Genomic DNA, 26021 nt, shown 5'->3' with positions numbered 1-26021 from the left:
TGTCATGCTGCTACATTTGGTAGGGAATGAGCGGACAGCACTGAAGTTTCCAAAAAAGGGAATTGTGTAGCCTCTGGATATACTCTCCCTGATCCATATATCCTACAAGATAATCATCCATGCATGGGGATGGACAGAGATATGTCCCTGACTACCTCCAGATGTGGACGGCTAGACAAGTCCTTAGGAGTTCTTTTGTATATTGTCTATTCCCACAGGAAGGACTATCCTGTTTTTTGTGGACCACCTCTGCCACTAGAATGGAGTCTTCTGGAGAAATCCCAAGCTTACCGATGTTCTTGTTAGCATGTCGCTCAAATCAGGGTTGTTGGAATGTTGGGATTTCTTGAACGATGTGTTTCACTCCTTTTTGATTACTGTCATAGTATATGTAATGAGTCATAAACTTCATACAACCAAGCCATAAATGTTTTAATAATACCACCCCTAGTTAAACTGGTACAAACATGTTTATATGAATTTGTTCCATAACTCTCATGCACAAACTTAATGTAGTATTATCACAGCTATATGTTCCACAACCAGCTCATCTTCTTTATCTTCCTTCTGCCTAATCCATTCCTTTGTTTCTCTGAGCTGTTGCAACTCTAAATTAAAAAATGGTTTTAATCATATACAACCCATGTAAATGTTATGTTGAATCAAAACTGCTTGAAAATGATATAGCAAATGTCAAATATGTCTGAATAATGGAAATGTTGCTCATAAATTTGACTGACTGTAAATGAATACAAATGATGTCTATGATGTCTGTAAAATGGAGCTTTTCTCCCCTGGACCCCACTGAAAAGGGGCACTGCTCATTCAAACTTTCTCAGTTAACAAATGGCCAATAAATAAATAATAATCAATCAATCAATCAATCAATCAATTCATCAATAAACTAATTCTTTCTTTCTTAACCAGGAAGGAGGACCCAGAAGCAATGTCCAATTAAGTGACTTGTTCAAGGTCACACAGTAGGCAAATAGAATAGTCTAGCACCTCATAATAAGAATCAACTGTGTGTAACCAGAAATAAACCAGAAAAAAGTTCAACTTAACGTGCAAAAATGTGCTCCTAAAAATGCTTCTGTATGGCCATCAAATGTCACCTTGCCTTTAAGAGGTACTATAAGTGTAAAATGACTTGACATAACTAAATATTTCACAATCTCCCTCAAATGTTCTAGTTTATATCTGTTTTCTGTTGAACTTCCACCCATCTCTTATCAGCTCTTTTCACTCCCTCGCCTTCATCTAATTATTTTACTTGTCACCTCCATTGATGCTCACTTACTTCCTTTGACCTCATTCTCCCACCCATTTTCTTGTCATTAGGAAGCTTTTTACAGTTCTTAAGACATGTTCTCCTCACCCTCATCTCCTCCCCTAGTACATCTCTGTCACAGTCCCTACCTCTTTCTCTCACACTTATTCCCTTACTGAATATGTTCTTTCCATAAATGTTATTGTATTTCCTGATTTCAGATTGCTCTGCCTTCATTTTGCTATGTCCAGTCTCCTCCATTATTCACTCAAACCTCATTTATAACTTCTTATTCTAATGTGCACCAATTATATAAGTGTTATTATCATTGGACATGCTTCATATACTTGAATTTTGCATCAATTTACCAAGTAGGTCTCTACATTTAATGACTACATCAAGTTTACTATTTATATTCAGTGTACAACATGCATACTATACATATGCTTGTTTTTCTTGGCTTATATAACATTAGTGAGATAACACAATTCAAAAGTACATTTGTCACTGCTAAGTCTTGCTTAAGTGAATTTCTTCAAATGCTGCATGCTTAATGCTAGTGCATTTATTCGTTTCTCCATTGTCATAGAACTCCCTGTAAATTAACATGTGCATAATCCTTCTGTATCTGTAGAAAAAGTAAGTTAATTATATAAAGGATTTTTCAAGTAAATTATTTATATTTGCAACATGTTTCCCAAGCCATTCTTGCCACACTCTTCTTGGTCATAAGATGGCTAGTTACAAAAAGGAATAAATCAATTTGTTTTAAAGAAACAGCTTACCCAATTAGTTTAATTCTGGAAAATAGGATATAAAAAAATGATAAGTGAGTGTTAATGTAAAAAGTTACAAAACTGTTTTAGCAGTCATCAGAAAACATGGGGCCAGATTCGTGAATGCCTACACATTCTGTATTCAAGAACATCCCTACCACATTTTTTTGTGTTGTCTATTCACTCATAAAGATCATTCAGATCAAATATAGTCTACATATTGTGGTAACCTCTATGAATCCCCCTTGATATTTAAGGTTGCAACAAAATCAGTAGGAAAACTAAAATTAGGAGAAAGAAGGTGGGAGTTATGCTTGTGTTGTCTATTCACTCAGAATGGTGAACATGTAGTTGAAGCATTAATGAATCCAGCCTATACATCTTTATTCAGGAACAATATAAGTTAACATCTTTCAAAATCGGCACTGCATCCTCAATCAATGAGGAAATCTCTAATTTATGTACACACACACACACACACATATATATATATATATATATATATATATATATATATATATATATATATAAATCCCTTTGTTCCTTTTATGTCTGATATGTACCAAGTCCCCTATATTTTACATGAGTATCACTATACATACAGTAGACATAAACAATGGGAAACTGCTTAAAAAACAATAACAGGATCTAAAGTATATAATTTAGAGAACTATTTGTATTCACCAGTAACACTGTTTGGTGTGCAAACAAATGCTTTACTTTCATGGAAAGAAATCAAACTACTCAAACTAGCAATGCAGCATAATATCTGTGGGCCTAGCTAAACTCTAGGAGAAGCTGGAGGAAGAGGTGTGCAAGTCAGTGCCCTAATATTCTCATCACTAATGCTGTTACCTTAGCTCAGAAATTTAAATTTAAAATTCATATCCACATGCATGCTCATGCTGGCATCGTTAGTGACACCTAAGGGAGCCACTGAAAAAGCTCAGTTGTAGCAATGGTCATAGTCATTTGTGCCTATACTGGGCAAAGTCAAGCAATAACCAGACTCATTGCCCTGCTTGGAATCATGCAGCTTTTCTGCTCATATGATGAACTTAGGACCTGAGCAATGTCAAAACTGCTAGGCTCATGCTGGGAATGAGTATGGCACAGTTGTTCCATATGGGTATTATCTAAGTTTGCAGAATGAGTACAAAGTGCCACAAAGTGTCCAATTTCATTAGTATCCTTCCTTTTCAATCAATGGAAGAGGTAGGCCTAAGTACACTTTTTTATATTTCTGGTATCTGCTCATAACTAAAAGCATTGTCTAAAAATCAACTTTTTATTTCTAATTCCATCTCCAATGTTTAACTCTCAAAATAGCTTTGCTCCACTAAAAAGCTACATTCCAGAAGAGAGGAATAACTGAACCACATTTCCATTTATACTTCACCTGTCACAATACAGTAGTATAGCCACATTTTGTGTGCCAAGTATCTTAAAACACACAATTGACTATCCTAGAAATTGCATGATTCCTGCCAAGGTCATTTTGTCAATTCCAGCAATACATAAAAGTAATATAATCAGGAGTATTTTTCATTAAGACCATCATCTTCCTCCAAATAAATAACCTTGAAAGGCTAATTACTGAAGTCACATGAATGTAATATGAATTTGTATTTTGAAAGTATATTTGTACATTTTCTGCAACATAGCAGAAATTCACCTGGCCCAACTCCTGTAGTGAAATGCAGAATTAAACTAGGTCAGTAGTTTTACCTGATGTGAAAGACTTAATCTCCTCCCACAGGTTTTGTAACTGATAGTCTAACTGGTTCTTACCCCCTCCTGACTGACTGATAGCTTGAGTTACTAGGTGTTGGATACTGTGAGCTCCTTAAAGGCACCAAATCTTGTTACCTAGTTTTGGTAAGACAATGATGGCAATTCTTGACATGACCAAATCTGGGTGCATTTCAAGATACAGTTAACAGGTTACAGTAGAAACAATGGATTTTTATGTGCAGCATATTCTGTTTCTAACTGAAGGGCCAGTTTAATTTCTTGTGTGTTTAATTTCATTTAACTAAACAATACTCAGCAATCATTCTAAACATGCTGTTATTTTTTTCTAAGTAACATGTCTTTTCACAAGAAAATTACATGACAGGATTATGTAATATGTCTTATAAAGGCAAGTTACTTTAAGGAATGCATTTATGGGACTCAGTAGTTCAATATTTTTTAACAAAAATGGTACAGTTCCAATGGTTAAAGCTGGGCTTGAAGAGTTTTTACATGTATATATATATATATATATATATATATATATATATATATATATATATATATATATATATATGTGTGTGTGTGTGTGTGTGTGTATGCAGCATTCTCTGGGCACAACTTAACTATAATGATAATGTCATAGACACTTAAAAATATTAGGGACTATAAGAAATAGTACTGCATACCATTATTGTAACCATTGTCACGCTGGTACAATGTAGTTATATAGTTAGATATTAGAGACAGTGACATTCTTTGGTGTAATTAACATGTTTAGGTGCACTTTTCTTACCTGGTCTGAATGAATATTTAAATTAAAGTTCTTAATATTTATATTGTCATTGTGTTTAATGAAATTGGTATTTAACAGGATGATGTCATTATGTTGAACTATATTTATTGGCCAAGGCAAAAGAAAATAACAGAGTTAAACATGGTCAAAGGAACCATAAAATGTTCAATTTAATCAAATCAGTAAATGTTGGATTTGATAAAAACTGGTTGTTTAGAGAGGGCATTAGTGACAGAACGTATACAAATATTATATGTGTGCTTTCTTATTCAATCTTTCAGCAGTCTGTTGGTCTTACCAACATAGAAGGACAGACATTGTAAGCAGTGTGCCAGATAATCTACATGTTGTGTGAAGCAGTTTGCATCAACCTTAAACACAAATTCACACCCAGTGTCAGGATGTTTAAAACAGCCACTGCTGTCTCTACAGTAACAATAATTGCATTTCAAGCATGGAAGTGTAACATTGTTTACATTATACTGTCCAATATCAGTAAAATCCTTCGGATAGCATAACATTCTTTTCAAACATTTCTTATGTTTGTATGTAAAAAAAGGTGTTTCTCCTACCACTTCTTTTATTAGAGGATCAGCCGTTAAAATGCCCCAATGCTTCTTTATAAACTCTGTAATCTCTCTTGTGTCACTGGTATAATATAGGGGAACACTGATCTTTCTTACTGTGATAAAACTAGTATCTCTTGTCTTAGCAATATGTTTTGCCTGGCAAAGTATGGTCATGCCTCATCTTTCCTTAGCATTGCTACCTCATCAAGTACATCATCAATTTCTGTCTCTTTATACCCCTCATCATTAACCTTTTCCCAAAGTTGGATAATTCAGATTTAAATCCTTCTTCAGAGGCATTGAGCCTGGAGTTTCTCAGTCCTTGTCCCTTAATTATGTTTTTCAAATGGGTGCATACTGCATCTATACAAAAGTGTATTCTTGTAACATGCTTTCTTAGAAATGCCCATGTCAATAGAACCATTGTCTAATCTATTTAAATACTCATCTAAGTACTCAATCCTTGTTCTAGAATAGGACATTAAAAACTTCAAAAATGGCGTACTCATATTTAAGCAGTCAAAAAATATTTATAACTCATCCTGTTCACCTGTCCATATAAAAAAATAAATTGGCAACAAACCAATGATAAAATGAAACAGATTGTATGTACCAAATCATCTTGGTTTTCCTCCAATAGGGCCATGATCATACTGGTGTAGCTATTGGCGCTGGAACTGCCCATAGCTACACCATCTTTCTGCAGACAGCAAATCCCATCAAAGGTAAAGATGTTATTATCAAGAACTATCTCCATAAACATTCAAATTAAGTCCACCAGTTGTTGTTTATAATCACTATATCTAACTAAATAATTCTTAACATATTCAATCCCAGCACTGTTTGGAATCATCATGAATAAAGACTGAATGTCTAACGTCACAAAATAATATTTAAATTTTTGGGTTTGTAACTTGATATAATTATATAAGTCACTTAAGAATCATTTTGAGTCCCTTAGGGCCACCTTATTTCTCTCAGGGACAGGACATAAATATTTTTCAACATATATTGAAAAAGATTCTGTACATCAATTTCGTCCTGCTACTATTGGTCTTAGAGGGGGTTTAAAACATCCCATTAATTTCAATGACGGATTTCAATGAAATTTAATAGGATGAAAAATGGGATATTTAATGCTTTAAATGATTGTCTCTTGAGTAGGGTAATCTCTTATTACCTGCTTAATAATCTATTTGTTGAAGAGCCTTTGATACCTATAATTCAAGCCATTCCCAAGGTACATAAGGATTGTTTTGGGACAACCTTTCTTGATTTTCTACAGGGATTGGTATATGTTATGCAGTAATCCTTCTTTCTTCTTTCATGCTGAAAGTGCTTTTAAAATTCACCCTCAATCAGTCAGTTAACCTCCCTGTGTTCTTAAGAATAAAGGAGAGAAGATACTTCATACATTGGATGTTCATTAGCACTACCTTGACAGAAAGGCACCTTTCAGGAAGGCTGAAAACTTTTTATTTTCTATACAAGGGCAATAAAGAATAAACCTGTCTTTAACCAAACCATTGCATGCTGGTTGTCCTCTGGTATGATTTTTGTCAAAACCACTATTGCAAGGTGAATCTAGACAAGGTAAAGGTGTAATTCACAAGGGCCTTTTCCATTTCAGTGGCTTATTGGAAAGGAGTGGACTACAGAAATATTCTAGAGACAGCAACATGGTCCTTTGTCAGTATCTTTATGACACATAAAAAGCTGGAAGCATTTTCTAAATCCAGAGCAGGCTTCACTGGGACCATTCTGTAGGGGTTCCTGGAGACTTATCCTTTCTCATCCAAGGTTCGGTAAGCTTTGGGAATCTACCCATATGCCAATAAAGCAGCGTGTTTGTGAACTTATTACAGTTGTGTAAGCCCTACTTACCTGTAACAGAAAATGCTCATAGAACACACTGCTTTGCTTGCAATATCCACCCACCATCCCCATTTTTGGAGTTACATAGTTTGGTGTTGGAGGTACCACTGAGTTATGCTCAGTGGCCTTTTTGTTTTTTGTGTGTGTGTGTGTGTGTGTGTGTGTGTGTGTGTGTGTGTGTGTGTGTGTGTGTGTGTGTGTGTGTGTGTGTGTGTGTGTGTGTGTGTGTGTGGGTGCACGTGCATGTGTGTTATGTTTATGTGTATGTGTTTTTGATTTGAGACAGCAGGTGTTTGCAAGCTTGTGTTTTCATCTTTTCTTCTTTCTGGATCCTAGAGAAATAAAAGAGTCCTGTCTGTGGGTGTGAAAGGCAGTCCCTGTGCTCTCAGGTGATTGGTCTATCACACCCATAAACAGGCAGTGGGGAGGAGCTCCAAGTTTTGGTAGATTGCTACAGATAGGGTAGCAGATCACTACTATTCATATGCCCTTATGTAAGTGTGACAATGTGAGGTATTGCCAGTTATGCCAGGGGAAGTAAGACAATGGATGTGTAACATATACCAGCATAGCTAGCTGGAGGTTTGTAAAGAAATATATCATCATTATCATTAACTCCCTTCTTCCCATTTTTTTACATGGGGTTGGGATATTGTGTAACTATCGTCAACTTTCTCGACTCAGTGTCACACTCCTGCCTTTTTCAACACTCATGCCTGACTGTCACAGATCTTCTTTCACACAATCCATTCACCTCTTTGTTGGACATCCTTGCTTCCTCTTACCTGCTTCCTGTCTGTCTCAAATCTTCCTTACCAAATTGTCTTCTGCTTTTCAGTACATGTCCAAACGACTGTAATATATGTGATTTGTGTATCCAATTGATTTGTACAGGTGCATGTGTTGAAAATGTATTTGTAAAGTTGCTTGTGTTACAAAATGTTCCAACAGTGGGTCCTGCTGGACAAAAAAAGAGATAAACCTGTATGTCAGACTGTATAGTAACTGTTGGAATTAATATACTGTAACAGAGGATATTGGAAGAGAAGAGGTTAATATCTGTCCAGCTAACTTTGAAAATAGTCTAAAATGAAATTACCTTCAAGGCCATAAAGATTGTATCTTACAGTTCTGATTGCAGACAGAGAAAAACCGTCTGTGAAAACAAGGACTAGGAATCCTGCTGTATTGCCCTAAGCAGTGAACTAATTGCTACCCCGGAAGGGTGGAAGTGTTGAAATGGTTTTATGGATTCCAGATGACATAACACATCTTAGCAAAGCTCTGTCTGTGTGTACGGTAACACATATGTGTGAGGTTCTGGTTAAGTTTCTAGTAAAGCAGGGTAGTAATGGGAACCAGAAGTCAGACGACCAGATGTATGTGATGTCATTCTATAATCCAGCACTGAAATTATTTTTAATACTAGATTAGACAGAAGTTTCAGGGCAGTCTATTTTTCAAACCTGACAAGAAGGACCCCTCAACTACTTCATCTTGCCTTGCTTTAGTAAGTAACCAGGGAACAGTAATTCTTTAGATCAGTCAGGAAAATATAGTAAGATTAGTTAAGTATTGTTTTTCTCTAGCTGTATGAATCTTTCCATCTGTGGTATTTTTAATATTTCCTGTGATTGAAACTCTGGTGTTTATTGTAAATAGATATTTCATATTTTCATGTTCATTTATTATGCATTATTAAATATATTTAAACTTTTTATTATGACTGGTTCTTTAGAGAATATTTTGGCTTGGGAGTGTCCTGGTGGCAGTATCTACCTTATAGTCTGAGCAGAGGGGCCAGACTTTCCCAGGTGTGTGTGTGTGTGTGTGTGTGTGTGTGTGTGTGTGTGTGTGTGTGTGTGTGTGTGTGTGTGTGTGTGTGTGTGTGTGGTGTGTGTGTGTATGTGAGCATGTGTGTGTGTGTGTGTGTGTGTGTGTGTGTGTGTGTGTGTGTGTGTGTGTGTGTGTGTGAAAATCCAATCTCAAAGAGTGTGTGCGTCAGCTACTTGGAGCAGGGACACACAGCACGTGTTTCACAGATAGGGTGGTGGAGGACTTGGCCTAGGAAACTCAGCTGAGGAATCAACTCTATAGCTATAGCAGTGGGGAGTCTTACTGGGGGCCTTCAGAGAGAGAGAGAGAGAGAGAGAGACAAAGAGGGAAACCCAGACCCCAGACCCCAGACCCCAGACTGAGTGTGTTAACTGTGTGCAACTAAGAGATATTGTGCTTGATGCAGACAGCTGCATCTGGAAATACTGTGTGTATCTATTTTTCTTCCAAGTGAATGTCCCTCACTGGTGTCAGTGGTAAGGATTCAGGGTCCTTAATTACTGGCCCAGAGGAGGGATGTCACAGCAAGTATGGCAATGTGTTCTACAAACATCTACTGGTCACGGGTAAGTAGAGCATACACAACTGCACTTAATTTCCCCATATTTCTCTCACTATTTCTCTATCTCTTTAAATGTCGTATATGATGATCTCAAGTTTTGTCAGTATAATGTTTCTTGGGCATGATTTATCAAAAAGAAAATTTCACACGTTAACATTTTTTAACTGTTTATTTACAGTAGAATTTCTTAAGGTTTATAAGGCATAGCAGAAAATGAAGATCACCTATTCACTGCTGAACTACATTGCAAAGGTCTCCAAATATGTAATGAGATTTGGGAGGAGAATTCCTGAACACAGCATAGTAGTGCTTCATGTCATAGATGCATCTCCCCATGTGGAAGTTGATACAATAATCAGTGCTGAATACATCTGATAATGCACAAAACAAAAAAAAAATGTAAAGACTTTTATGTTATATGAGGTATATTTATTGCATGAAATAGTCAAAAGATAATATACATGGACAATTTCTGATAAAACAATTTTGACACTATATTTTTAAAAGAAGTCTTTGCTCGTTTTATTTATTTATATCTATATATATAAAGAGTGATATGGAATGTGTGTGTGTGTGTGTATGTGTGTGTGTGCGCGTGTGTGTGTGTGTGTGTGTGTGTGTGTGTGTGTGTGTGTGTGTGTGTGTGTGTGTGTGTGTGTGTGTGTGTGCATATGCAAATTGCCATAATACTAACAATCAAATATGTGTAATTACATAATATGATTTAATAGGTCAGATTTGTGGGGGGTCGCCCAGCAGTACAAACATCTCTGTTGGTAGGGTGGATGCTAAATAAGACTGTTTGAATATTACCTGGTAAATACAGATGAGAAACTTGTATAAAAACTTCTGAGTTTCTGATGAAAGATGTAATGGGCATGAGAATTTCATGTTTGGCAGTAGGTGCCGACAAGGAAGGCTGATGCCCATATATAGGTTAGCTTGGACTTGGAAGAAATATATTTCACAAAGGTTATTGGGGAGATAGCACTTGATTCCAAAACACTTACTCTAAGTGACCACTTACACTGAAAGCAGGTCTTTTGAAATCTGACGACAATGTAAACCTGTTTATAGATGAGCCTTACAATGAAGTAAGTCAGTTACACCAAGAGCAAGTCTTTCTGAATCAGGGCAGGCTTATACTTAGAGAAGTTCTTACGGAATCTGTCCCAATAACCCAATGATAGATATGCAGGAGAAGGAAATTCCACTGTAACTTGCAGAACAATCACTTAAGTACCAAAGAAAAGTAAGCATGTAAAATAAAAAAAAAAAAAAAAAAACTTCATTGACTTTATATTACCAAGGAGCATTAGAATAATATGAGAACATAACATTTCATTAATGTACATTGGAAAAAAGGTACAAGTATCTAAAATATAAAAAAGTCATTAGCTATGCACCAATGAAAAGCAACAACAGCATATGTAATAGTATCATAACAGTAGGCAATACACATGACAAAAGTGATGTCTATGATATCTAGACCTATAAAGTATGTGCAACATACATAATAATATATTTGTGTATCATGTTGGGAAACAATAATATATTTGTGTATTATTATGTTGGGAGTACATATTACACAAATAAATAAATCATGTTATTACATCGCTTACATGATACCTTCAGAACTGAGTCTTTGACTTAGCACCCCAGTTCTCTAGTTCTCCAGCTTTCTTCCAACCACTTTTGTATGCCATCACTTACAGTTACCTGTTACTCTTGATTAAGAGAAATATGAAATCTTATACCTTAATATTTTCACTGGTAGTAAGCCCAAATGATATAACTAAGCAGAAACATAAAGCCACAGCATGTTAACTCACTCAAGCCTATAATTTCCAGTTCACACCAATACCTTCTTATGGCATCCTGAACTTTTCTTGGTCTTGTTTCTTTAACTAAGCAACTTACCAGCTAATAACAGGAAGTATTAGAAAGGGCAAATATCTATTAACAAAATGACATGACGATTCTTAGTTTAGGTGTTGAGAAAGTAATCTTTGTTTGCGATGAATTATTCATAATTTCATATCTATGTTATATTATTTAACTGAGACACTACATGTTATTCAGGTGTATGATGTGAAACACCAATGTGGGAGACATGATAATTAATTGAAAATACTGGTTTTTATAACACTATTGCTAGTTGTTTGTTTGCAGTTATGAAAATAAGCAATATTTCCATGTCTACTTAATACCTCAAAAAACAAGTGACTTACAGACTGTTGCATGACATTAGTGAAACCTTATATGTTTTTGAAGAAAAACTGTCTTCAATATGTGCACTGTAATGTGCACATCTTGAGATATATACATTATTATCTGTATTGCTAATTAATTCATTTAAACATGTTTCCATATTTCTGTAAATATCTCAAACATGCGCTCAAATATTTACAGAAATATGGAAACATATTTTAATTTAAAATACCTATACATAGCACAAACAGAAAGCTATAACTCAAAGTGGAAAGGGATGATGACTAAACGGGGGGAGGGGACCTCATGAAACAAAGAGAGACTGGGACTTTGGATGCATACCCATAAGGAGAATAACAATAACCATAAATAATATTAAATTCACAAAGTAGCAGAAAGTATAATAAGAAATAAGCCAACATAGGAATGGAGAGAGGAAATTCTGTCAATAAGGATGACTGCAATAATGGAAACAAACAATAGGCAAGCAGGGGGTTGGAATTAACAGGAGAAAACTGACAAAGGAACCAAGATATTGGGAGGAAATAATTAGAGCGAGAAAGGTAATAGAAAGGGAAGAGGCCAAGAATTTATTTCAACTGCAGGCTAGTGATTGACTTCCCTATCAAGACTTCATATCAAAATAAAGGCAAAGAAAAAGAAATAGGGAGTTCCTAAGCAACAGACGAGCACTAATAAAATTTTTGTAGAATCTGGAGCAGAAGTTGCCATTAAAAATGGATAATTAGTAGGGTATATAAAATATTGCATGATAACTATAAGAATCAATCAGAGGAGGTTAGAAAGGATTGGGAAGAGAAACTGGGTAAGCAATTTGCAAAAATTAAAAACAGTGGGGATTATATATGTGTGTGTGTGTGTGTGTGTGTGTGTGTGTGTGTGTGTGTGTGTGTGTGTGTGTGTGTGTGTGTGTGTGCATGTGTGCGTGTGCGTGTGTGTGTGTGTGTGTGTGTGTGTGTGTGTGTGTGTGTGTGTGTGTGTGTGTGTATCTATGTCTATCATAGGTTCATAGGTTTATACTAGGCTATCTGCCCTAGGGCATTTATAAGCCTAGCCAGAGTGTGTTTGGCTTTCGCCACCCTTTTAGATTAGTTTACTGTGCCTCTGTATAGTAGTAGATTGGTGAGTGTTTTCAAATGTAGGCACTGTGTGCTACCAGTTCCTAGCATGCTACACATTCTACAGAGAATACGATTCTGAAACATTGGTTCATAGGTTGGTGCTAGGCTTCGGCCCTAAGGCCTATGCAAGCCTAGCCATAACAATTCCCTGGAAATTTCTTCCCACAATATTTACTTCTCTGGGCCCCTGTCTAGCAGTGCGACTGATATGATCCCTGGGGTGAATTTCCTATCTCCCATCCAATCATCAAGGTTCCTTTTGAAGAGGGCCAATAAGGCGCTCTGCTTGACATGTATGGGCAGTCTATTCCAGAGTATGGGGAGTCTCTGGGTCAGGAACCTATCCCTCCAGCATGTTTTGTTCATTGTGATGTTAAGGTTTAGATCCCTGGAGCGTGTGGCTCTGAGGGATTGGGATTTCTTTAAGTAGAGCATGTCCAACAGCTCAGGGTTTGACATGGCCTTGTATGTTAAGCAGAGATCGCCTCTGAGTAGACGATATGCCACAGAGTATAGCTGGAGTTTTTTTAGACGGTCAGCATATGGCATCTGCTTTAGGCCTGTGATTTTTTTAGTGAGGTATTTCTGTGGCCTTTCCAGCTGTTGCAGATGTCTTGTGAGGTACATACCAAATGGGGCATTATATTCTATAATGGGTCTAATGAGGGATGAGTACAGTGGGACAATGACCTCTTTTTTTCTGGATGAAAAGCCCTTAGTGATGAGGTGTGCCACATAGTAGGATTTCCTGACTGTTGTGGCGATGTGGTTATCAAAAGTGAGACCACTGTCCACCTGTGTCCTTAAGTCTGTCATCACACTTTCGATGTTTAGTGTCCTGCCTCCTATGTGGTAGTTCATGGGTACTTGTTTTTTTCCAAAGCGGATAACTATACATTTCTTGGCATTAAGCTTGAGCCCATGGCTCTGGCACCAGGCATCTGTTTCTGTAAGGCCCTTTTGTACAATATAAACATCATTTGGGGATTCTATAATGGCTCCCAGTTTGCAGTCATCTGCAAACTTTGTTAGCCAGAGTCCCTTAGTGTTGGCTCGTACTTCAGAGAAGTAGATGCCAAACAAGAGTGGTCCCAGGACTGAACCCTGAGGTACTCCACTTGTCACTTGTCTGGAGCTGGATTCGGAATCTGCTACTTTTGCAGTCTGGGTTCTGTCAGTAAGCCAGTTGGCAACCCATCGAGTGACGTAGGGATTTATGCCCAGCTTAGTAAGTTTATCTATGATTCCAGAGTGGGCGATGGTGTCGAAGGCCTTGGCGAGGTCCAGATAGGCTGTGTGGACCCCCTTACCCTCGTCCACAGCTCTGGAGACTGATTCGAAGAAGTCAATCAGATTCAGGAGACAAGATCGGCCCTTCACAAACCCAAACTGGGTGGGGTCCATTGTTTGAAGGTTGCCAATGTCTTTGTTTATAAGTTTCATGATAATGCGTTCCATGCCCTTGCAGATCATCTATATATGTGTATATATATATATATATATATATATATAGAGAGAGAGAGAGAGAGAGAGAGAAAGAGTGAGAAAGAGAGAGATGTATATATCTATATATCAAATATGCAACAAAGTCTAGAAGATTTACAATATTTGCTTGGAAGTGTTTACATAGGTAATTTTAAACCCCAGGTAGACCTCAAAGAATATTTCCTCAGGTAAATAGCAAATGTTGGAGGTTTGATGGGAATGAAAGAGATGAATGGGAACATATTTTAGGGAATGAAACAAGTTAGCAGACTTTAAAAATGTTCTGCATGCTACTATGTTAGAAATACTGGAAGAGCAAATAGGAGTGACTAAGGAAATTATTTTTATCGGCTATGATACAAAATCAGAATTGCCTAGATATAATGAGGCCTTGTTTAATCTAATTGTGGTGGTTGCCAAAAAACAATTAGAGCATGGAAATCAAAGTCTAAACCAGCTGTAATAGAAGTAGTGGTTATCATAACAGAGACAAAATAACTGGAAGTGAAATCTTTAGAAAAGGGTAGGAGCAAATTACATAGAAAAAATGGTGGGAACTGTTGGAAAAAAAAGTGCAAAATAAAATTTTGGAGGAGTAATGAGATTTAAAAGCAGTCAGGATTTGAATGAGCTATGTAATGTTTGACTAACAATGACTGGATAGATTATAAATGATGTATAATGTTTAGAACTAAAAATATGTCAATATGGTTTGTTTACATTTATATAAATGCATGATTGCCTATGTCATGAGTGATAATTTAATAAAGATGTTTCTTGTTTAAAAAAATAAGCATGCACTCAAAGAGAAATTTCTTGTTGTCATGTAAAAACTTATGTCTGGTTAACAGAAATTTTCTAACAATATTTGTCCTGGTTGTATTAAGATATGTCATTTTGTATGTGAACATTTGGGAAAATATAATTTGAGGTTTGTATGCATTTTAGTATATTATAGTACTTATGAAAAAGACTATGAATGCACTAGTATCTCTATAAAGAATACTCCTTAAAGATAACATTGCTATAGGTACAGTTTTACTATTCACAAAATATTTACATTTGTTTATCTTTTGCTTTTTATGTTTACATTTCAGAAAATGTTCTGAATGCAATATGTCTTTAGGCTGCTAGAGGTGTGACATTCCACACCACATATGTGGTAATCAGTTAACCTAGAATGGTAACTGAACTCCTCTCAGATAAAAAAAATAGCAATAATTCATATATAATAAAATGACTAGTCAGAAGAGCTTAAATATGAGTGAAATTGAACTTTATGTAAACAATAAAGTATGCATGCATATAACTGTCATAAGCTGAAAGAGTGCTGAATCCTTAGTGTCAGAAGATGTTCCTTGAAGATAAAAGGTAGAAATTACAGATACATTTACAGGGACTAATCACCTCAATATCTTCCATAATAGGACAGCTCTAGTACAAGTCTCAAAAACTTATACTGATTTCAGGTCCTCAGTCATGCTGTCCAGAAGCCACCATCTATGAATCAAGAAGTCATGGGTAACTATGCCACTTACAAAAAGTATCCAGTATTGTACATACGTACCATCTACATGAAGTGCAAGGGTGCATGGCTGAAACCACAAATATTGCCAAAAACAAAAACTAGTACATAAAAGGATAGGGAAAAATATGTTAATGCTTATTAGACTTGGTTAGAAACTGTGTGGCCAAGGCATATACTAGTTTTGGCATTCGCCTTCTTCAGTACGAGTGATTACATGATTAAAAAAACAACCAATAAATATATACAACTAGAACTATGGCTTTGAAAATGAATAATCCATTATTAAATAAAACTTGAACAAGGCAAAAGAAAATAAGAGTTTAAAACATGGTCAAAGGAACCATACTGTTTCTGGAAAGGAGCCTCTCTTGTTAAGTTTGTAAGAATTCTCATACTGCCGTTCTCTTTTTGTGCTTGGCCTTTGGCTGGGACTCCTGTTTGTTGAACTGATGAAAATTATCCTGCTTAATGGAGTGAAACTAGGGAATAAGGAACATTTTAGACACCTGTTGCATCTGTTTACCTCTGTCATCTTATTGTTTAAGGACCTGATAAGCTGCTGTATCAAGTTAACAATCAGAATCAAGTCGAGCAGTCATAATCTCATTTTTAACACATCAGAAAAGTTCTGACTGACTGTAAAACCAAAAATACATCCTTGTCACCACAGATGTCACTGCATTTCTAGAAACAGTATTGCCCCCCTCCAAGGAACTCTTTAAAGGCTGTTTTAGACACTTGAGAAACATTGGACACAATATATTTCACACAGACTTTTTGCTCAGTAGGTGATAATGCAACAGACTCATCTAAACTATGCATACACCATATAAAATACTGGTAGCCAAATACCTCATAGGCTACTGTACTCTTCTGTGACAGCTTCTCTTCCTGAAATCCCAGCTATTTGCCTAGTTTATCTGAAAGGACTAAGTTAGATGAATATAGTCTTTTTGTTGGAAGATTTTGCTGGGGCCGCAGAAGTGACAAGATCCCCAGATACGTGGGCTAAGTGACCATACATGGTCAGATACACCCTGAATTTCTTAAAAGACTTTTTTAAACAAAGACTCATTCAATAAAAGAGAACAACAATTTCTCTTAAAAACATCCTCCAATGATGATATTAATGGGGGAAAAGTCACCAGGTCCAGAGTCTCATCCTCCAAAAGATCATATATCTTGCTGACCTTGGGAGCAGCTGAAGAAGGGGCATTTGAGAAAAGAAATGTCTGTTTGGGTTTCTGCACTTGTTCATCCTCATAGAAAGCTGACTGAGCTGATTTTGACACCTTTGAAACTTCAGATACCAAATCCCTCTCAAAATCAGGATACCTGGGTGACCTGAATGCAGGGTGTGAGGACCATTATTACTCAGAACCCAGGTTTGCACCCTGTAATCAACTGTTCAAAAATGGACCTAGCCATAGCCACCATCTCAGGTGCAAACTCAGTCATAGACTGCTGCCCTGCAATATGGTGGGTCTCCTATCAATTTCTTGCATGTATTATATAAGTAGGAAAATCCTGGGGGCTATCAATACTGGCAACAGATTCTGCACACCTAACTTCACCTTCATTTTAAGAATTTGGTTCTCCTATTCCTGAACCAGGCACTGATACAGCCTTAGAGGATGTGTCTGATCCTTGCGACATACACAGTTGTGGTACTTCCACCACAACAGGGAACCTGGAGGCAAAAGAGAGCAAGTGGCCCAATAACCTGCTTAAAGCTACTGTGGAGCTGCTCCAAGTTTGGTGACTTAGCCAGAGACCTGGAGTGAATCTAAACTAAATCAGAGGCAACCACTATCTTCTTCTTCTTCTTTCGGCTGCTCCCGTTAGGGGTCGCCACAGCAGATCAACTGTTTCCATTTCTTCCTGTCCTCTGCATCTTGTTCTGTCACACCAACCACCTGCATGTCCTCTCTCATCACATCCATAAACCTTATTTTAGGCCTCCCTCTTTTCTTGTTACCTGGCAGCTTCATCCTTAGCATCTTTTTCCCAATATACTCTGCATCCCTCCTCAGCACATGTCCAAACCAACGTAATCTTGTCTCTCTGGCTTTGTCTCCAAACCTTCCAACCTGGGCTGACCCTCTAATATACTTATTCTTAATCCTATCCATCCTCGTCACACCCAGTGCAAATCTTAACATCTTCAACTCTGCCACGTCAAGCTCTGACTCCTGCCTTTATGTTAATGCCACTGTCTCCAACCCATATAACATAGCTGGTCTCACTACCCTCTTGTAGACCTTACCTTTCACTCTTACTGGGGATGCACAAGCCTGTGCATTTCTTTGTGCCAGTCCCAAGCCCGGATAAATGGGGAAGGGCTGCGTCAGGAAGGGCATCCTGCATAAAATTTTGCCAAATCATATATGCAGACAACAGTACAGAGGCAACCACTATGATCTACAAAATAAGTATATTTAAAGGTTGCGTTGCACTTTTTGAACTGTATTCTGCTTTACTGCTATTCTGTTTTTTACTGTTGCTGCTTCTTTGACTGTTATTCTCATCACTTTGAAATCAAAGTACTGCTGTATCTCAGCATAGGCTAGATTCAGATCTGCTGAATCTAGGCTGTTTGGATATATTGTGCACTAAAACCAACCACCCTACATTAGGAAGGCCCTCCTGCACCCTTGTGGCAGGTGTGTGCAGTCCAGGACATAACTGAGTTGGGGATTGTTGGTAAAAGGCTCAGTTTTGGGCTCTCCCATTGGTAAGTTAGAGTTACAATTATTTAATTTTGTTTGCATTGAAGCACCACGTTTGTGTGTATGTGTGCACCAAGCAACAGGGTTTAGTGCTGCAGTGTATAGATGCAAACACTCAGAAACAAATGTTTTCCCTAGATACCGGCTAGTGAACCCTTCTTAGCTCTACTGCCTCCACGTAAGAAATGCAGTTGCCCATTGCCATCAAGTGAGCATCCCAGTTGCACTTTGCAAGGTTTTGATATAGTTTTCCACCTTTAGACATTGACAGGATAACCACTCTTGTTGGTCTTACAAGCAAATCTGGGTCCACCCTACCCATCCCCACAAGTCACTATAATATATACCTGCCATAATGGACTGACAATTTCCCACCCTTTCTTCAGCCAACCTGATTGACATGGGCAATGGTATATTCCTTCCCAAACACCTTCAGCAGCTGGAGAGACGGCAGATGTTTCTTACAAAGAAAATTCAGGGTCTTCAAGATCTGGCTTATGCGGACAGATTGAAATCATTGTCACTTTTCTCTGTGTCATACAGACTGGTCAGAGGTGACCTGTGGCTTGCATAGACAGCAAACTCTGACCCAGCTTTAATGGAAATGCTGCACATTCGCAAGTCAAATGGTACATGGGTTACTCATTCAAAGGGCTTTAACCTGGTATGTGATATCGGCAGAACTTGCTGGAGAGACAGATTTGTCTCACAGATGTTGCCACAATTTTGGAACAAGCTTCCTATTCATGCCCCGGGATCGATAGGACTGACAACTGGAAATGCCCCTGGACGATAGGACTGGCAACTGGAAATTCACCCTGGGGGTTCCACCTGTGTCCCTCTTGGACAGGGGCAATAGGTGCTGATTTAAGTATCTGGTTGAACCAGACACCCTTGTGAACATGGGTTGAACTTGGCTAGGCTTGTAAGGGCTTTGAAGCCATTAGACTAGTAACCTCCTATGGTCCTGTGATCCTATGATCCTGAGGCAATGTAGAAATTGCCTCATGAACACTGACAACCATTTACTCCTAAACCAAACAAATACAGCATGTCAGAGATGTAACTAAACTATGAATTTAGAATCCGTCCTCTTACAATGCAACAGACAAGACATACAACAGGTTGTCAGACATACCTTCCCTCTCACAAAAGAGAAGGTCATGACACATAAACCCACATATGCGGAGCTACTCACTAAGAGCCTAACAAAAGACCAGAGACCTCCCAAGTGAACATTTACATACTGGTAAACGGACAGAATCCACTACTACACACAACAATACAAATACTTGTGTCTCTGCAATTAAGCCCCTAAGGCAAAACACCTCAAAACCTAAAGTTCTGGTTATAGCAACTCAATAGTGAGACACACAGATGTCTCCTTCACTAGACTGAAGAATGAGAAGGTCAAGGTCAGCTACCTGTCTGAGTCTAGGATCCATTAAATCACACATGCACTCAAGTCACTCAGCAACAATTACCATTAAGACTCTGTCATTGTACATATTGGTGTAAATGACTTGAGACATGCCTTCTGGACTATATGAAGAGAGACATAACAGAACTCTCAGATTATGTATCCCAGTAGCTATGCCCTTAGCCCTAAGCAGCATTTTACCTTCACTAAAGATACTGCCACATTACAGACAAAAATTATTGATTTCAATAATTGGCTTAGCTTCTGGTGTCACTCCAGGGGCATCCAGTCATCCAGTCTATGTTTGCCTGGGAAGACATGGTCGACAGTCTACTCTGCTTTGCCATAAATGGTCTTCATCTGTCTCCTCAAGGCTTTAGAATACTGCCAAAGATGTTTGCCTCTCCCATAATGCCATTTTTAGGCAATGTCCAAACAAGAAAACTTCTTACATAAAGAAATCCATTAAAGACAAACTCACAGTCATGTTGCTTAATGCTAGGAGCTTAAACAGTAAATTGCACTTCCTGAAAGCACTTCTCAACTTGGAAGATGCTGACATTTGTGTAGTCACAGAGATGTGGTTCAAGGCCACTGAGAGCACTCAGGGCCAAACAAGGCTACAATGCCTTTCAAACATTCAGACCCCAAAACAAGTGTGAAAGAACCAAAGATTGAAGTGTATCCATATTCATCAATCCAAATACACCTCAAGACTGGTGAAATAGTATGGTTCCCTGCAACTGCAACAGGTCCAGTTCACTATAGGAAAAATATCCTTCCACATCATCGCTAGCTACAGGACCTCCACTATGAACCAGGAGAAAAACACCACCTATCTGGACTTGCTAGAGTCACTCAATGTGCAGCCAAAAACTCTGGTCATTGGAGATTTCAAAAATCTCTCTATCGATTGGGAGACATACATGAGTACAAACATGATTGTTACGAGGTTCCTGGACTTTGTTTATAGGTTCATAGATTAATACTAAGCTAACTGCCCTTGCGAGCCATTTTAAGCCTAGCCAATTATCCCTTGTGAGACTCAAACCCTGCACCTTGTGTTTGTAAGGCAAACACCTTAACCATTAGGCCACCCTCCCAACCCTTTAAATGTCTGATAACTTATCAGTGACCTGCTAGGGTGTCTAATAGGAATTTATTGGTGAATCATAGGTTCATAGATTAGTACTAAGCTAAGAGTGTTTGTGAGTCCTTTTAAGCCTAGCCAATTACCCCATGTGGCGACCCCTAACCGGGAAAAGCTGAAAGAAGAAGAAGAAGAATCAAACCTTGCACCTTGTATTTGTAAGGTGCACACCTTGACCACTATGCCAACCTCCCATTGTTAATTCAAATGCCCTGTAACAGTTGGTCCAGATCCACACAAGGGCCTCAAATGTCCTGGACCTATTGCTCACCAACATGGGAGGGTCATTGCACTACCCGCTGTGTGATGCCCTCCATACATCTGTCTCGTTTGAAGTAAAGATCAAACTAGACACCTCCACAGGAGTAAAAAAAAACTGAAAAAATTATCCAGAGCAAGCTACTGTCTACTAAGTGATGGTATAAACAGTTTCAAAGCTCCTGCCAACATAGATAACAATGTCTCCTATGCAGAGGAATACAGAAATGCCCTATATAGCCACTTAAACAAATGCATTTTCTCGGCTGTACCAAACAGGAACAGAACCAGGTCTCCTCAAAGAACAAGCCACCCCAGTAGACTATAAGTACTAATAAGTTATACAACAAAAGAAAGAAACTGATTTTAAAGAACAGGAGGGAAGTCACCCAACAGAGGAAGAATACCCTCCACAGCTTGAGCATGCAAATCAGATCTCTTGGTAAGCCATCTAAGGCTAGCTATGAGTCTAAATTAGCAATCACAAGGCATTCTTTAACTACATCTGCAAACTAAGAGGGAATACCCAGCTGTATGCAAATCTTTATAGTAAACAGGGCCACTCACACTGAACCTGAGGAAACTGTCAATGTGCTAGCCGACAGAATTGGCAATAACTTCACTCCCCTGTCCCCACCTGACATACCCCAAATCATTCCCAACACCAGTCCTCTACTGAGTATCTTCAAAGAGCAGGTCATACAAGCTGTCTCCAAGGCCAAAAACACAGCCTCTTTGGGACCAGATAACATCCCAGGCATCCCACTAAACAATCTAAAACAAGACCTAGCAGAACCCTTCTCTATTTTCTTTAACCATAGCCTGAAAACTGGCCTTGTCCTGACAGAGCAGATAATAGCAACAATAACCCCCTCGCACAAAGGAGGTCCACCAACTGATAATGGGAACTATTGACCCATAAGCCTAACCAGCTTTATCTGCAAGGCCATGGAAAGAATCACCATAGACCTTATCCACAAAGACATAGGCAACGTTCAGACTCTTGACCCGACCTAGGTTGGCTTCCTCAATGATAGAGCTTCCTTATTAAACCTCATGGACTTCTTTGAGAATGTCACCAAATCCCTGCGTGAGGGTTAAATGGTACATACCACCTATCTTGATTTAGCCAAGGCTTTTGACACAATCCTACATTCGGTTACCATGGAGAATCCCTCCCAGCTTAGGATCAACCCATATATTACTAGATGGGTTGCAAACTGGCTCACTGACTGAACGCACACTATCAAAGTTGAGGAATTCACCTCTACCAGTAGACCAGTTACCAGCAGGGTACGACAAGAATCTGTGCTGGGCCGTCTGCTGTTTGGAATCTATTTCTCTGAAGTGCAGGCAAAGGTAGATGGTCTGTGGTTTACCAAGCTTGCAGATCACTGTAAACTGGGTGTAATCATAGAGTCCCCCAACAATGTTAACATATTATATTCTATACTGAATATCTCATAAATAAGGGCATCGTATCCGAAACCAGGGAGGTTATAGCTCCATTGTACTCAACCCTTATCAGACCACTAATTGAGTACAATGCTCCCATTTGTATGTACCTCACCAGACACCTGCAGCAACTGGACAGATCAAAAGGTTTCTTCTTAAAGGCCCCAGGGCCAATAGCCTAGTAATCTCCTATGAACCAATGAACCTATGAGTTACAAACTGTAGGCTGAGGCATGTTTCTTGAATTATTTCTAGATTTTTAGGTGTTTAAGGGGTAGATAGTGGATGGAGGCACTATATCTGACTGTCAGGTAAAGGGACAATTAACTAACCAGCTTAATACAAATTACAGGCTACATGGTCAGCCCAGTAAAAAGAAGGATAGATCCCACTACTTTCCTTCTAAATATCAATTTAAGGACTATTTCTGTATGGATACTATTCTGAGCACCACACAGGGAAAATTATAGTATTGTAAGTAACACAGTTCAAAACACAAAATACTTGCACAAAAGTCCATTAATTTTGCAAAAAAATAAGGCTAGTTTTGGTCCAAATGAATGAGTACAGCCTAAAACAGTATTAGATAAGAAATAAATCATAAATGGATAAAAACTAGTGCCAAAAGCAATCTGAAGTGTATTTTTACAGCTGTTACTGTTATAAAGACTACACTGAATAAAATGATGGTTTCATTAACATAATTCCAAACATAGAAAATGTGCATAAGTCACCTAATTTTGCAAAAAAAGGCTAGTTGGAATTAAAATGAATGCATACATCTGAAAACAGTATTAGACAAGAAATAATTCATAAACCGATGAAAACTTCCTGTCAGAACATACAAAATGGTGCCAAACTCACTATTTAAATGAAAAAAAAATGTTTAAATGATGTAATCTTACTCAGTCATCACCTCAAATAATTATAACGCCAAAGGAGTAAAACCTGCAAAATGAACAAGTTTTCCTGTCAAATTTTCCAAATGAAACTTTTAATGCACATGCCTTACTGTGCATGTCAAAGTAAAAAAACGAAACATATTTGAAATTTCTAATTGAAAAAAACAGTCACGGCAGCACAATACACTATTACAGCACTGATAGAACAAGCAGAGGAAGGAATAAAAGTGGAAAGGTTTCTTATCTGGACTCAGCAGATGAAATATTCATAGAAAGGAGCAGTCTTTTCAGAGATCCTTACCTTACCGTGGCACTACAGAACCAAAAGTGTCTCTGGGTCTGAAAGGCAGTACATGTGCTCTGAAGTGATTGGTGCATCACACCCATAGACAGGCAGGGTGAAGACCTCTGAGCTTTGGTAGACTGCCAAAGATAGGGTTACAGGGCCCATATGCCAATATGTCAGTGAGATGGTGTGTTTGTTGAACATCCATTATTAATATGGGATCAGACATATGTCTTACTGTCACTATAAATGTCAGTCAAAAACAAAGAAATTGTTACTTTTTTTTAATCAGTTTGTACAGTTTCACCAAGCCCAACAAAATGACATTGTGAAAGTGAACAACAAATGATTTCTAATGCAAAATACAAACCATGTAAGCATACCTCTCAACCTCTTACAGCAAGAAATCTGGACAAAGCCATAAAATAATGGGGGAACAGAGGCCAGAAAATAGGGACAATTTTAAATATTGATCTTATAAAGTTAGAAAGTTGACAGAATAACATGCTTTGCATTAGCATTAAAAACTCAAAATTTCTGCCATTATTTTCTGACTTCAGTCCTCAATGATTTGCCAGAAAACCACAATTTTTGGAGAAACAGACCAAAAATATGAGGCAAACATCTGGACATTCTGTGAAAATCTGGCCAGTTGAGAAGTATGCCTGTGCTTATTGAATTAGATAGTTTTTTCTTAATCAAAGAAAGTTTATTTCCTCTAGTTAGTCAATATAAGTTAGTCACTATTTCAAATAGAAGACTTCCATTTACTGTCTAGTGCAATAACATTTTCATCAGATTGTCTATTTGTCATGCCAATGCATAGGAAGATAATGTTCATTGTGTTTAATGCTTTTCATGACAGCTGATTGAAAAATGAAAGATGAGCAGCTAAAGTGACAGATAGTATGAGTACCTAACAGATGCATACAGCAAATAATGGCACAGGATTTCCCAGGTCTTTCAAATATTACCTTTTCTTGATACTGCCGCCGCGAGGAATCTAGGGACTGGATGAGTGCAGTTGCATGTCCTACGAACATAGCATAGCAGGTAGCTCCAACAATCATACTCAGCATGGTTATCCAGAGGTCTGACATGGTGACAGGAGCACGTGCACCATAACCTATACAAAGCATGTGGCTCATGGCTTTGAACAGTGCATATGAGTACTGCTTTCCCCAGGAATCATTCTGTAAGAAAAGGAAAAGAAAATGTGATGAGTATGTAAATGTCTGAATGAGGGATTCTTTGCCCCATGCTCAATACTGTAGTTGTGTAGTAAATGTTACTTAGACAAACAGCAGGCATGGATACACTCATAAATATATATGCACACATGTACTTACATACATACAGAGGATGGAGAGGCAGAAAGGAGGAGAGAGATAGATATATATATATATAGAGAGAGAGAGACTATATTTTCATGGACCATTCATTTATGGATTGCTTTCTGAACTTCTCAGAGAAAGAAAAGAAAACAAATTTCATAAACAAATGCACACAATGGAACATATTCACTGACATCATACTTTGCTGTAAATAGCCAAGGGCAGTGAAAATTAAAATTAAAGTTAAAACCAATGTTCTGAACTTACTAACAAAAGTGTTACAAAACTAGTGATCAAGGGGGAGGAACCTGTGAAAAGATGACTGTGTATGATACAAAGAGACTGTGATGCCATGCTGGTTTTAAGCTTGGGCATGATTCCAATCAGTACTCAGACTACCGAAATATATGGAGGAAGAATAGCTCTCTGTCACTAAGGTCAAGGCCCAGCTTATGTGAGAGATATCTGGCTGATCTTGTTCATACCCACAAGTCAAAACTGGAGGGTCATGTCCCCTATAGACTAATGTGGGGTATGTGCAGCTGATGTGTTGGGGCATGCTGGGATGAGGATTCCACATGGATGCCCAGAGTGGATGGAGGTACTCCCACTTTTTTTATAAAAAGGAAGGAACAGAAACAAACAGCCAGAGATGTTTGCCTTTTACTGAAGTGCATTTTGATGTCCTGGAGTGGAAACTTTG

At 38.0% G+C, this 26021-nt stretch overlaps 1 protein-coding gene across 2 annotated transcripts in view; it reads right to left on the bottom strand.

The window, feature by feature from the left end:
• Positions 1-26021, bottom strand: part of HCN1 (hyperpolarization activated cyclic nucleotide gated potassium channel 1) — a 1641266-nt gene that overhangs the window by 551269 nt on the left and 1063976 nt on the right. For both annotated transcript variants that reach the window (XM_044077699.1, XR_006365568.1), the window contains exon 4: positions 24959-25177. In XM_044077699.1, the coding sequence (XP_043933634.1) occupies positions 24959-25177 (219 nt within the window). The remainder of the gene's footprint in view (positions 1-24958; positions 25178-26021) is intronic.

Source organism: Protopterus annectens, chromosome 1.part1, assembly GCF_019279795.1.
Source record: "Protopterus annectens isolate FY-2018-M chromosome 1.part1, PAN1.0, whole genome shotgun sequence".
Taxonomy (NCBI): Eukaryota; Metazoa; Chordata; order Ceratodontiformes; family Protopteridae; genus Protopterus; species Protopterus annectens.
This window is presented reverse-complemented; position numbering and strand designations above follow the sequence as displayed.